The following is a 15,378-nucleotide window of genomic DNA, read 5'->3' on the forward strand; positions in this document are numbered from 1 at the left end:
TATGTGCCAGCCACTTCAACTTACCAAGTACCAACTCAGCTCGAAATCCGAACCTCGCGCCCATTAAAACTCCCGCTAAATTTTAAACTTCTTTAAAACTCTAAAAGCTTCCCTCACAAGCTTTGCCCCCAAATTTCAAACTCCATAAATGAATTTCTAAATACGTAATTTCACTCTCAAAATAGTCCCACAACCACACAAAAACTATCCACGTCTCAGAATTTAATCCGAATTCTCAAAATTACCCCTAAGCCTAAAATTTCAAATCTTCGTCTTCCCCTCTCAATTTTCCTCTATAAAACCGAACAATCCTCTCCACAGTCCATAGCAATCCAGAATTCAAAAACTACTCCATTGCTCTATCTAAATTAGTGAAGTTATCAAAATGCCTTCGATCCCTGAAGAGCCACTTCTCGCCTCGAACCCTGACCGGTTCTGTATGTTTCCGATACAGTACCCACAAATCTGGGAGATGTACAAGAAAGCTGAGGCGTCGTTTTGGACCGCCGAGGAGGTCGATTTGTCTCCGGATCTCCGTCACTGGGAAACCCTAACCCCCGATGAGAAGCACTTCATTACGCACGTTCTGGCTTTCTTCGCTGCCTCCGATGGCATCGTTCTCGAAAACCTCGCTGGGCGGTTCATGAAGGAGGTCCAAGTCGCTGAGGCGCGCGCCTTCTACGGCTTCCAAATCGCGATTGAGAATATCCACTCGGAAATGTACTCGCTTCTTCTCGAAACTTATATTAAAGATTCTGCAGAAAAGACTCGTTTGTTTCACGCGATTGAAACGGTGCCGTGTGTGGCTAGAAAGGCAAACTGGGCGTTAAATTGGATCGACGGTTCGGAGACTTTCGCCGAGAGATTAGTTGCGTTTGCTTGCGTGGAAGGGATTTTTTTCTCGGGGAGTTTTTGCTCTATCTTTTGGCTTAAAAAACGCGGGTTAATGCCGGGATTAACTTTCTCTAACGAGTTGATCTCGCGTGACGAGGGACTGCACTGTGACTTCGCGTGCTTGTTGTACAGTCTGTTGAGGACGAAGTTAAGTGAGGAGCGCGTGAAGGGGATTGTGAAGGAGGCGGTGGATATAGAAAGGGAGTTTGTGTGCGACGCGCTGCCGTGCGCGCTGGTCGGAATGAACGGGGAGTTAATGAGTCAATACATTGAGTTCGTTGCAGATCGGCTGTTGGGTGCGCTCGGGTACGGGAAGGTCTACGGTGTGACAAATCCTTTTGATTGGATGGAGCTGATTTCGCTTCAAGGAAAGACTAATTTCTTTGAGAAGAGAGTTGGGGAGTATCAGAAGGCTTCAATTATGTCAAGTATTAACGCCAATGGAACCACCCACGTATTCAAAATGGATGAAGACTTTTAGAGTAATAATATTTCTGTAGTATTAATATGTTGGTGGTGGTTTTCATTTGTTCGTTTATTTAGTTCCTCTGTTCAGGAAATGATAGAAAAAAAAAAGATTTAATATATTTATGAATGTTACTCCTTAGGTTACTGCTAATTGAATTTGAATATCCTTTACTTCTAATATATGTTGATAATTGCTTTGTATTTCACTTGATATTTGATCAAATTGAGGGTGTATTCTTGTTGAATTTCAAAATATGTGTATCTTCTTTAGAAAGGAAATTAAGTTTCAGGTTATTGGTAATTGAATCTGTGGATCCTTCGCTTAATATTTTGAAGTATTGATGTGGACTGAGCTCTTACTTATAGCTTATAAGTCTCTTTATCTGTATTTTGTATGTAATGATCTGAAAATTTTGTTGTCTGATATCAAATATTCAACATATGTATGTTCATAGTGTGTGATATATGATGATATGAACTGGAATGTGATGAAAGTGCATGAATTTTAAAGCAAATTAGAACACTAATTTGGAATGTTTTGAACATCTTTTTCCGATTTAACAAACTTTATGTAGTGAACAAGCAGATTACTGCTTTGATTATTTACAGTGTAAAAGTAAAACTTATTAGCTATAAGCCTATAAGCACAAAACCGGAGTGATTAGTCTGGAACCTTCAAGATTTGTATTGTGTGTTATTTGAGTTGTTCATGGTATTATGGTGTTAATCCGTTTCCAAATGCACATCTTTTTCATTTGTTTGTTTGTTTAGTTCATCTGTTTAGGAAATGGTAGAAAAGAAATTTTACTATATTTATGAATGTTACTCCTTAGGTTACTGCTAATTGAATCTGTGGATCCTTCGCTGGATATTTTGAAATATTGATGTGGCTGCAGTTTAAAGCAAATTAGAACACTAATTTGGAATGTTTTGACATCTTTTTTTGATTCAACAAACTTTATGTAGTGAACAAGCACATTACTGCTGATTATTTACAGTGTAAAAGTAAAACTTGTTAGCTATAAGCCTATAATCACAAAACCTGAGTGATTAGTCTGGAACCTTCAAGACTTCTATTGCTGTGTTATGTGAATTTCATGGTATTATGGTGTTAATCTGTTTCCAAATGCACATAAAAATTGCTACTTACAATATGCTTCTGATGTATTTCCAGTAATGGGGATGCTAAACCTGTTTCTGTTATCTGCAAAACCCTCTACATGGTTCAAATAATGTCTCTCTTTATGACTACCGTCTACCTTGACTTCACCAAGCTTCGGATTATAAGCATTGAGGTGAGTTGTTCTACCAAGAATTTCTCTACATATTTGCATCTGCTTCAGGAAATTTAGCTTTTTTCTGGGTATTGATTGTGATTCTACATTAACAGGAAGCCACTATAAAAGGTTCCTTTCCCTGTTTCATCCAGTCTTCTTCGAAGCTCTTATGGGTATGATATGAAGACTCATAATTCTGCTGTTACTTGAATTGAATCCTGTTCAGTTTCCTTCTGAAAAATGTAATTACTTGACATTGGTAACATAGTTCCATGTAGTACAAGACCTTGCCAAAATCTGTACATATATGGCGGAAACTTCTTTGAAGGGCATGTCTTGAGAATATTTAAGTATGAATTATATGTATGTTTTTCTTTTAAATAATAATAATAGTTTAGATATCTTTCGAACTTGTTTTGTGAATCTAAGTTCAAAATTAGGGTTGCACGAAATCCTATAATCTTTAGGAAGAAGACAAAATGACATACTTCCCAATTGGAAAAAGTCTCAAGTTCGTTTGGATAATTATTCTGATACTTTTTAGAATAATATTTTGAAAAAAATTAAATTGGGTGGATATTATAATATAGGATTTAAAAATTAACAAAAATACTTATTATGTTTGTTTATTTATTCAACACCTCTATAATAAAATATTAAAAGTTAACAAAAACACCCCCAACCCACTCATTAAATACGGATAGTTGGCCACTACCCTCGGAGGATAGTTGGGGTGTTTTTGCAATTTCTAAAAAAAATATTTAAGGGTGTTTAGTTAAATTAACAAATTTAGGGAGGTTTAAAAAAAATTGAATAATATAGAATAATATTTTAAAAATAAGTTAATTTTACTGTTTAACTTTATTGGGAATACTAATAATAGTATTCCCAAGAGTGTAACAAACGGAGCCTCATATTTTCATATACGATCAAATGATTCACATGGTTTACATATACAAATTATTCATACTTTAAGGAGACGTTTGGTTCAAGGAATGTTAGATTACTAGAAAGTTAGATTACTTTGAAGATTATTGGGAATCTTTAGGAAAATGTGTTTGGTTAATTGATGGGTATGTTATATTAATATGTTTAGTTGGGATGAATAAATTGGTGGGTATGTTATTTAAATTATTGAATTGTCCTCTAATTAAATATTATTATTATTATATTATTTTTTAATGGTGATTATTATCTGGATTATATAACCCATTGCATTTAAAAACTTAGCAAAAACAACCTCATAATAAAAGTTTGGAAAATCAACAAAACACCCTCACCAACCCAATCACTGTCGGTCGTCGGCAGCCGACAACCTAACGACGCACGGAAGGCAGGAAATGGCATTCGTGCGTCGTATGGCCATTTTTTACCAGAGATTTGGCAGGAAATGACCAGACGTGACAAATCTAGCCGTCGACAGCCAGATTTGTTGATCTAGCAGTCAACGACGAAATCGATGGCCGTTGACGGCCACAGACATGGCCGATCTGGGATTTGGCCTTTGATGGCCATTTCGGCGCACAATGGCCATTTTCGATCTTCCGTGCGCCATTTTGGCTGCGGCGACAGTTGACCACTACAGTGGTTGTAGGAGGCAAGTGGGTAGGCGTGGTGGCTTGGGTGTGCTGTAATTTGTTTTAAATTTAAGGGTAATTTTATCCAAAAAGTTAATTAATTGAGGCGAAATAGTAAAAGCCATATTCATGTAAATAAATTTAAAAATAAGGGTATTATTGTCCAAAAATTTTATTAATAAGAGATAGAATTGAAAAAAAAAATACCCTGATAATCTTAAAACACCTAAGAAAATAGAGTTAATCAAATTACCTCCAATATTACTAACAGTAATTACTATTGATATTTAAAAATGATCAAAATCTTATATTACTTGAAAACCAAACGTAACAATAAAGTAATATAAGATAACATAAACTCAGTAAGCTCGTATAACTATCTTCAATTCTTCACGTGATTTATGTGCTATGTAAGACCTTTTCTAAGGGCATCATGTTGCCCTGCTGTCAAAGGTGTGAACCTGGCGATGTTTAATTATGCCATAGAGGCCAAGGCAGGCACTTCACATTTTTCTGTGATGTCTATCTTATATATTGACCTTATTGATTATTGAACTCCATTTCTGTTTCCCAACTATAAAAGGTGTGATGTTTAATTATTCCATAAGCGTCAAGGCAGGCACTTATTTCTGTCAATGGGGAAACAAAACTGTGGCATTACATTGGTCGGCATCTAGAAGTTTCCTGAGACTTTATTGACATTGACATCTTCCTCAGCCAAACAAAATTTGACCTAATTATATAATATGTTATTTGTATTACAGGCGTTTAGAATTGTTTGACCCAGTTCATGCATCTTTAGGGCTTGAAAAGATGCATCAAAGCAGTGCATAGGCTGTCAACTTTCTTAGGTACAGACTATTTCACATTCTCATTGATGTGTGTCAGGTTTTCTTACTTTGTCCTCCTTTGTACTATAACAGACTGAATCAGAGGCAATTGTTTCTAGGCTTTCCATCCCAAACACATTTTGATTTGCAATATGTGCGCCTGATTTCATTATGCTTCGTGTCATTGCTCGGAATTTAATAATGTGGAACAGGTACAGCTAGTCTGTTTAACTAATCTGGTGATTGAACTTTCATCTACTTAACTACTCTTTATAATTAAATTAATGAGCTTTATTGTATCAGAGTTTCCCCCCTCTGAAGATTGGATTCGTCCCAGATTCCTGAAATTGTCAAACATAGCATCGATGCCCTTAGAATGATACAGGATGTGATGAAATGGATGCAGAAACCTTCGTCCAGGCATATGCCAATATAGTGGCTGGGCATGTATTTCTCTTGGTACGTTATTTCTACTGATTCATCTATATGTATGATATTGATTTTTATTTCTTGTGTATGCTTTCTTCGTAATTAAATCACTAAAAAGTTTAAAATAAAATTTACAAGGATTAGGGTAAATATCAGTGGCCTCCCTTGAGTTTGAGTAAACTTCACTGCAATTCCTTGAAATTTATAAAACTCTTCAAACTTACCCTGTCATTCATAATTTAATGGTAAAATCTTAATCGAGGTGTGAAATATCAAAAATATCCTTAAATACATTTATGAAAATAAAAGTTATTTAAAAGCAAAAACAGCCTCGTGGAACAGTTCCACAAATTTGCAGATTTTCGTCCCTTCACTAAATTATAATGATTTTGAATGATCAAAGACGCTCATCTATGCAGTAATTTTTACAGATTGAGCAAAGATTAGAAAAAATTGGCCTATTTCAAATCGAGTATCTGGGTTCATAATCTTTTTGTTTACTTTTATTGTTGTGAATGCTAAATTAAGCTCGCATTCAAATATTTTGCAGCAAATTACGGAAATAATTTATGCTTCATTGTATCTTTCGTTTATAGAAAATATATCTATAAATTCCATTATCTTTATCATTTATTATGGCAGGGTTAAGATTTGCTGGTACAAGAAGCAAATGTGCAGGAGTTACTTTATGAATACGCTGTCTACTTCCTAAATGAGGTCATACAGTTTCATCCTGCTCTGTATAATTTACTGCTTATTTAGTTGTAAAAACTTATACTTTAATGTCAGCAATCAAGCCTGTTTCGGTACAAGTCGAAATGCCTTTCCAAAGGGATTGTCTCGCTATGTAGATCGTGCACGTAGAAATATGCCTTCACCTTTTTTTTCTTCCTTGTCTGTGGTACATAAAAGAATAAAGTCCCTTTTTTCCCTTTTCCTATTTTCAATTACATAAAACAGTAGTGGCTAAGGTTTTTGTTTTTATTTTTTCTTTTAGATTGGTCTGAGGACAGGTAATGGCTGGTTCAGGACACCTACAAACTTTCGGTTGTTGAGATTTCTTCGCAGTCGAAATTCTGCAATGGCAATGCAAATTATGGCATCCAGATGGCAGTAAGAGTTTCTGCATATGATTTTCTAAAATATGCTTAAAAACTTGAAATTTTGTATGTGACACTCAAATTAATTATTATGTTATTTATTCCTAGAAATTGATGAGGATAAAGTTGATTGGATTGTGTTTTTAAATATTTTGTTTTACAGTTTTCAGACTTGGAGAGTAGATCTTAGGTGCTTTAGCTCCTTATGTTTTGATTATATTCTCTATATTTTCAATGTAGTTTGTACTGACCTGCCAAAACATAATTGGTTGCTAGTCTAAGATGGTAGAGGCCAAGGCCAGGACTAAGCTCATTAATATTGTTTGATCTCATGCGTGCTACTACAGTGTCTATGGGACAAATAGCATTTTATGATGTTAATTCATCTAAACTCCCTGCTTAGAGGAATCCACCATGTTTGTGTGTACCCTTTGGAATGCATTCAGTTAGCAGGTTTTTGTCTTACAACAGCTTATGTTCCTTTATTTCCTACCACGTGCTGGTTTTTTAGGTAAGTTTAGCCATTGGCTTCTTGTTTCTTGGGGGTGGAATGCGAACATTTTCAACGAGCAACAGTTCTATTGCTGCTTTATTGATTTCTCTTTATCCACGCTTGCCTTCTGGACCAAATGATAATCGCTGCCACCTTCAGGTATGCCAGAAACAGTTTTTATGTTACCTTTTTAGCATCTTTTTTTCATGAAGTGTACTTTTACAGGCATTTAGGCATTTGTACGTCCTTGCAACGGAATCTCGCTGGATTCAACTGTCGATGTTGACACTGGTCTCCCTGTGTATGCCCCTCTTGAAGTTACTGTCAGAGAAACTGAACATTATTCAGAACAAGCTTTTGTGAAGTTACTCCTTGCATTCTACCAGAACGTTCTATTGTAAGTTTTACAGATTCTGATAACGATTTAAATGGTTGCAATTCCGAAATCTTTATGTTTTCTTTCTCCTGCAAGAAAAAATTGAAGTTGTCTTTTACAAATTTGCTAGGTTTAACATGATATCTGATATTTTCTTCTATATTCTTTACACTTTCTTTGAGGATTTTTTTGTTTCTTTGTTAGTAAACCCAAGCCCTCTTGTACAGTATAGCTTTGCTAGGACATATACAGTTATAAGAAGAGATTGTTTAAGTTTCATTGAAGAACTACATTAACTGGGCTCTAATGGACAGATGGATTTTGAAAAATTGCAATTTTTTTGATGGTTCAATTGTTACTGGTTGCAGTTGAAGACAGTTCGTGTTTGTGACCTCGTACTGGCCTTTAGTGATAGAGCGGTACCTGATTAGTGTGTCAGGGTGCTCCATTTCTATTAAATAGTGTAAACTTGCAACATGTTAGATCCTTCCAATTGTTTTTCTTCGACGATAAACCTTGGGGGAGTGCTGGGGATAAGAATGACCCATTTAATTCTGGTGTATCTATATCAACCGGAAGTTGGAGCTGTTCGTAGTGGATGATCCTGTAGGGTGTCAGTCCTTGATGTCCCGTGCGATGCACAAGGTGATAATGTCAAATAGTTATTATAGATTGATCCTTACCTTAATTTATTCCTGTTTATGGAGGAATTTTAATTTGTCCTCCCCAATCCAGGTGTTGGGTTTGACAAGTTTAGGAGCATCTGATCCAATATCAATAACAACAGTGTCCTAATTCTGTTACTGTTGATCATTTGGTCAGTACCTTTTCATCTGATCCTAGCTTAATTGCTTTTGCACAACTTGCTGTGACCCTTCCTGGAATAGCAGGCAAGTCCAGTTTATTTCAATGTCTTTTCATGTTATGATCTTGTGAACAATCTATGTTTCCTAATGGTGGCTTCACATGCTCACTGAAATTTAACTTTTGGATTTTTCAGTTTACTACTTAGTGTTTTTACAGACTAAGTATGTCCTGTAACACGAGTGAAACAAATTTGGTTAGGAACCGTATATTTATACATCCATTTGGCCAAACCTAATGATGAATTGTTTAAAAGGGTAGTGGCAGATGCAAGTCTATTTTTTCTGTTATTTATCCATATCAGCACTCATTCAGTATTTTGCTGTCAAATTCAATATCAAATCTAATTTACTTTTCTGCTTTTGATGCCTTAGATATAATATCACATAAGGGATCATATATTACTGTGGGCAATTCCGTCATCCTTTAACAAATGTAAAGTTTCTTCCCTTTATTCAAGCTCTGATAATCTGTAAAAACTCTTGCCATTGCACATGTTGCAGATTTGATGTGATTTCCAGGAATTCTGTTTGCAAGTTCTATTCGAGTGCATAAGCAAGGTAGACCGGCTCTGTTGCAGGGTAAATGCTAATGTAACCAGAAATAGTACTCCATGCATTTAGATGACTTCAAAAGCAGTACAATTCATATGAATCTACCAATTTGAATACCCATAATATGCTTACCATCATAATCCATCGCTTATTTGTCTAGGTCTACTTGTCATTATACACGACGGTTAGGTCAATGGCCGAGCAGGTCACCAATGCCAATGTCATTGTAAGTGACTCGTCCTTGATATCCAATTTGAAGGTAAGTTTCTGTTACCTTTTTTATTAAGAACACGATTATTTACATTTCAGTTTTTCACTATCCATCTTCTACCGCAGCTTGTGCTCGCCTATAATGAAGCTCTGTTAAGTGAAGATTATCTGCTTCAAGAGAGGCATTGTTCAACAATCTTCATGGGTCTCTTAAAGCGATTGGAAGACATTCTATATTGTTCAGATGGATTTAAAATTGATTTGAGAAAGTATCTGAACTCAGGAAGATGGCATGACGAAGAGGAATCGAAAGAAGAGAAAAATTTAGTACTACTTTCATGGTATCTTAAGTGGTTCGGCGTGCCGGTTCCATCCCTTATCAAGTCAGCCGTGGAGAAATCAACGCCAATCTATTTTCATCATCTTTGGTTCCTTTGTTGCGTTGTTATTTCCAACCACTCACATTAATGCCCTTGGTGAGATAGATAAGTTGTTCTCTTCCACAACTGAAGCTAGGTTTAAGGCTTTTCTTCCCTCTTCTCCATTTTTTTTTTCCAAAAAGAGCAAACTTCAGAAATTTGGTGTTGCAGCTCGACTCGCCATTGTATTGGTGACAGAGGTCTTTGAAAAGAAATGTTCTGAAGCTCATTTCAACTTGTCATAAACATAGGTTTGAGAAAGAACGGGGATTACACTGACGAAGTTGGTTTCGGTTTTTGCACAAGAAGAGGTGCACTCAGTTTGTGGAGATGAAAAAACTAGCCCTTAAATATACGATCCTGACTGAATCAGGATCAATTATTATGTGTACAAAAGAAACAAAATAATATAAGAAGTGCATAGTAAGAGTTCATTTGTTCTTCCATTGATATATCTTTTTTTTTTTTAACCGCCGCACTTTATGTTTATTTTAACTAATTTATATAATCCGAAACTATTGATCGAGTAATAACTTTATGTGACAATCTCTATTAGAGATAGAACTTGATAGGATTGTGTACTTCAACTATCTTAGGATCTTAAAACTATTAATCGAATAAAAAATATCTTAAAACTATTGATCGAATAAGAACACCATATTCACCTCTATTGGGATATAAGTCGATGAGTAATATCAAAAACAAAAAACAAAGGATGTGTATTGCTGTCTTCAATATATAATTTCCATCAATTTAGTTTATAATTTTGAAATTTATAAGGATTTTATGTTTTTTAATTCTTTTTACTGCCTAAAATATATTTTTATAACATAAGAATTACATTTAGTAGTTATAAAACAAAATGAATGAATAACAATTTTTCTCCAATTTTGGTATAGATAAAACATTTGTACAAAGAGAGCTTGTACAAAGTGTATGTCACGCGACATAAAGATCCACATAACATTAATGTGATGTTAAATTCAATAATACTAGATGTACAAACAAATCTTATAAGATTTGTGTACATTATGTGACCATAAAATAATGATGAGTGAAATACAAAATTAAACTCATCATATTCATTCTATCATTTATTTTTGTTTTGTAAGATTTGTTTGTATATGTATATTACGTATTAAATTACGTAATACTATGTCATAGCATTAGCCTTCTGATATTTATATGATTAGCTTACACGTGTACATCTACGTGGCAGAGGTGGCTGTGTTCGGCCAATCTTTATCTATAGTTTCTCTTAGGAAGAGAATGGAAGGTAACTTATAGCCTTATAGGTTCAACCGTTCAAGAGGTGGCCATTCAGTATTGTCAGCAACGACAACAAGCTGCGCCTCCGGCGATTTCCGGTTAACATAAAATATGAAATTATTTTTTTTTTTGCATATTTCTACAGATTTAATCTGAATCCATAAATTTTACAGGGCAGCACCTCTCTGGTTCGGCTGTACTACCAAATACCATGCACCGAAAAACAGACAGTACTGTAAGATTCTACCATTTAAGTAAACTTCACCGCTTATCCCAAGCGTTTTCGTTTTCTTTTGTTTTTGAAATTCAAATCCAAAAGCTAGATACTGCATGCAAAGTTACGTATATGAGATCGCGATGTACATCCAGAGGTTAAAAAGAAAAGGCTTGGACAAAATTATATGCCTCTACATAGTAACAAAAGTCGTTCCCTGAGAATTTTATCAACGACCCAGAACCTGAATCTGACACAGATACATAAGGTACGGTTGTGAATTGTATCACCTCTAACTTACCTGCAAAAAGCTAGTACAAAGACGGGAATTTAAAACCTAAACAAGGAAAACTATATCTACAATCAAGTTCATCAGCTATATCTTTTCATCAACTATTAAACACAGTTTTTAACTCTTGGACTCGTCGATCGGAATTCCCTCCTGAAAGCAGTTCCTCGCCGGACTGGTCACCCTTGCTGAGCCCACCTTTCCGGCCCATTTCCTGGTACCCTTCTGTCCCCAGCTGCTCCCTCCTTGTCTGCCCTCCACGGCTCCCCCTTTTGTTTCCATAACAAAACAATTGAAATTATATATGTTCTCGAAAGCACTCGTTAAAACACATTAAAAGAAAAATAGAATTTTTCATTATGTAATTAGTTTACCTTCAGCAAGGTGTTCTTGGGCTTCAAGACTTTTGCCACCAGTTCCACCAGGCACCACAACCTCACCTTGCCTGGCCCTGGCGTCAAGTTCAGCTCGTTGTTGATCTGAAGACATGTTTTCTTCGTCTGGGCTGAAGTTAAAACCTGTAAAGAAACGATTAGAATTCGCCAACTTAAAGCGAAACTGAGCGTGCGCGGTTGATCCTTTGTAATCTAACATTCATACTGTGAATTATGATTCTAACTGAGGAAGTCGAATCAGGCATTTATATGGGTTCTAATCAAGTTACTTCATTGACACGTGTGTGCCCATGTGGCAAACTGAGGAAGCATTGACGACACGTAGTTCAGTAGTTTGAACATAAAACGACACGAGGCGTTTGTATTATGATAACTATAAAAATGCTCTCGTGAAAGCCACGTCTTCTTTTCTAATTTACCCCAATCGGTAAGAAGATAAAATTTAACAAGTTGAATTTGAGTATATATTAACCAAGCATCACTTAACCATCCCATCAAATCGGTTAATAACATTCAGACCCCTTGAAACTTTCAAAACTACTTAAACCCCTTAAATTATCGAAAGGCCATCAGACTCAACCCCTGTATCAAATTAAACTAAGCCAAACCCATATAGTGTAACCTTTTTTTTATGTTGGTATAATCATCCAGTCTCGCACTAGTATGACACTTCATGCTTGGATGGTTGTACCAAAATCTAATCAATTTTTTTATACTTGAACAGGCCTTGATTTGGTCAAGAGGTTGGTTCTAGGTCGAGCGATTTGATTGGTTCATTCTCTGACCTGGTGGTTGAACTAGGATTCACACGTGTATTATTGAAAACTCTAATTTATAAATCTATCTAGAATCGCAGTTCATTCTTAACCTAACGGTTTGATCGCGTTTTGACACTATCTTGTTGGTTCACCTCAAGTTAATCCGTTCAATGATAAAACGGTTTTTTAGCCATTCGTTGTAAAACCATGTATGATTCAAAATACTTTCTCTTTTAACATATGTTAAATTGAGTACCTAAAAATTAAAATAGACTTTAATTTGAAATCATTGTAAACCCAAATGAGACTTCATTTTGGAGGGAAGTCTCTTTCGCACAATTTCATTTTGAGGGGGAAATCTCTTTTGCACAATTTCACTTACTAACCAAAGCCGACCACAATATGCTACACAAACCCACAAGGTGGCACTACTTCCACAAGTGACGCCTCATGCTTGTGCTAACCCCAATTAAGACCCGCCTCACGTTGCTATCGCTATCTATGTGCCAGCCACTTCAACTTACCAAGTACCACTCAGCTCGAAATCCGAACCTCGCGCCCTTAAAACTCCCGCTAAATTTTAAACTTCTTTAAAACTCTAAAAGCTTCCCTCACAAGCTTTGCCCCCAAATTTCAAACTCCATAAATGAATTTCTAAATACGTAATTTCACTCTAAAATAATTCCATAGCCACACAAAAACTATCCACGTCTCAGAATTTAATCCGAATTCTCAAAATTACCCCTAACCTAAAATTTCAAATCTTCGTCTTCCCCTCTCAATTTTCCTCTATAAAACCGACATCCTCTCCACAGTCCATAGCAATCCAGAATTCAAAAACTCTCCATTGCTCTATCTAATTAGTGAAGTTATCAAAATGCCTTCGATACCTGAAGAGCCACTTCTCGCCTCGAACCCTGACCGTTCTGTATGTTTCCGATACAGTACCCACAAATCTGGGAGATGTACAAGAAAGCTAGGCGTCGTTTTGGACCGCCGAGGAGGTCGATTTGTCTCCGGATCTCCGTCACTGGGAAACCCTAACCCCCGATGAGAAGCACTTCATTACGCACGTTCTGGCTTTCTTCGCTGCCTCCGATGGCATCGTTCTCGAAAATCTCGCCGGGCGTTCTGAGAGGTCCAAGTTGCTGAGGCGCGTGCCTTCTATGGCTTCCAATCGCGATTGAAATATCCACTCGGAAATGTACTCGCTTCTTCTCGAAACTTATATTAAAGATTCTGCAGAAAAGACTCGTTTGTTTCACCGCGATTGAAACGGTGCCGTGTGTGGGCTAGAAAGGCAAACTGGGCGTTAAATTGGATCGACGGTTCGGAGACTTTCGCCGAGAGAATAGTTGCGTTTGCTTGCGTGGAAGGATTTTTTTCTCGGGGAGTTTTGCTCTATCTTTTGGCTTAAAAAACGCGGTTTATGCCGGGATTAACTTTCTCTAACGAGTTGATCTCGCGTGACGAGGGACTGCACTGTGACTTCGCGTGCTTGTTTTACATCTGTTGAGGACGAAGTTAATGAGGAGCGCGTGAAGGGGATTGTGAAGGAGGCGGGGTATAGAAAGTATTGTGTGCGACGCGCTGCCGTGCGCGCTGGTCGGAATGAACGGGGAGTAATGAGTCAATACATTGATGTTCGTTGCAGATCGGCTGTTGGGTGCGCTCGGGTACGGAGCTCTACGGTGTGACAAATCCTTTTGATTGGATGGAGCTGATTTCGCTTCAAGGAAGACTAATTTCTTTGAGAAGAGAGTTGGGGAGTATCAGAAGGCTTCAATTATGTCAAGTATTAATGCCAATGGAACCACCCACGATTTCAAAATGGATGAAGACTTTTAGAGTAATAATATTTCTGTACTATTAATATGTGGTGGTGGTTTTCATTTGTTCGTTTATTTAGTTCCTCTGTTCAGGAAATGATAGAAAAAAAAAGTTTAATATATTTATGAATGTTACTCCTTAGGTTACTGCTAATTGAATTTTAATATCCTTTACTTCTAATATATGTTGATAATTGCTTTGTATTTCACTTGATATTTGATCAAATTGAGGGTGTATTCTTGTTGAATTTCAAAATATGTGTATCTTCTTTAGAAAGGAAATTAAGTTTCAGGTTATTGGTAATTGAATCTGTGGATCCTTCGCTTAATATTTTGAAGTATGATGTGGACTGAGCTCTTCTTATAGCTTATAAGTCTCTTTATCTGTATTTGTATGTAATGATCTGAAAATTTTGTTGTCTGATATCAATTATTCAACATATGTATGTTCATATGTGTGATATATGATATGAACTGGAATGTGATCAAAGTGCATGAATTTTAAAGCAATTAGAACACTAATTTGGAATGTTTTGAACATCTTTTTCCGATTTACAAACTTTATGTAGTGAACAAGCAGATTACTGCTTGATTATTTACAGTGTAAAAGTAAACTTATTAGCTATAAGCCTATAAGCACAAAACCGGAGTGATTAGTCTGGAACCTTCAAGATTTGTATTGTGTGTTTATTTGAGTTTTTCAGGGTATTATGGTGTTAATCCGTTTCCAAATGCACATCTTTTTCATTTGTTTGTTTGTTTAGTTCATCTGTTTAGGAAATGGTAGAAAAGAAATTTTACTATATTTATGAATGTTACTCCTTAGTTACTGCAATGAATCTGTGGATCCTTCGCTGGATATTTTGAAGCATTGATGTGGCTGCAGTTTAAAGCAAATTAGAACACTAATTTGGAATGTTTGACATCTTTTTTGATTCAACAAACTTTATGTAGTGAACAAGCACATTACTGCTGATTATTTACATTGTAAAAGTAAAACTTTGTTAGCTATAAGCCTATAATCACAAAACCTATGATTAGTCTGGAACCTTCAAGACTTCTATTGCTGTGTTATGTGAATTTCATGGTATTATGTGTTAATCTGTTTCCAAATGCACATAAAAATTGCTACT

At 36.1% G+C, this 15,378-nt stretch overlaps 1 protein-coding gene, 1 long non-coding RNA gene and 2 pseudogenes across 2 annotated transcripts; 3 read left to right on the top strand and 1 right to left on the bottom strand.

Moving 5' to 3' along the window:
• Nucleotides 1-308: 308 nt before the first annotated feature.
• On the top strand, nucleotides 309-1,663 carry LOC116122512 (ribonucleoside-diphosphate reductase small chain). The gene has a single exon (XM_031408356.1). The coding sequence runs from the start codon at nucleotides 386-388 to the stop codon at nucleotides 1,373-1,375; it is 990 nt and encodes a 329-aa protein (XP_031264216.1). The 5' UTR covers nucleotides 309-385; the 3' UTR covers nucleotides 1,376-1,663.
• A 4,825-nt stretch (nucleotides 1,664-6,488) lies between these two features.
• Nucleotides 6,489-7,339, top strand: LOC116122519. The gene is made up of 3 exons (XR_004126913.1): nucleotides 6,489-6,588; nucleotides 7,087-7,227; nucleotides 7,294-7,339. It is a non-coding gene; the product is annotated as an uncharacterized LOC116122519 (long non-coding RNA).
• Nucleotides 7,340-11,383: 4,044 nt separating this feature from the next.
• LOC116122538 lies at nucleotides 11,384-11,797 on the bottom strand (annotated as a pseudogene).
• Nucleotides 11,798-13,293: 1,496 nt separating this feature from the next.
• Nucleotides 13,294-14,264, top strand: LOC116122513 (annotated as a pseudogene).
• The last annotated feature ends 1,114 nt before the right edge of the window (nucleotides 14,265-15,378 follow it).

Source organism: Pistacia vera, unplaced genomic scaffold (genome assembly GCF_008641045.1).
Source record: "Pistacia vera cultivar Batoury unplaced genomic scaffold, PisVer_v2 Contig135, whole genome shotgun sequence".
NCBI lineage: Eukaryota > Viridiplantae > Streptophyta > Magnoliopsida > Sapindales > Anacardiaceae > Pistacia > Pistacia vera.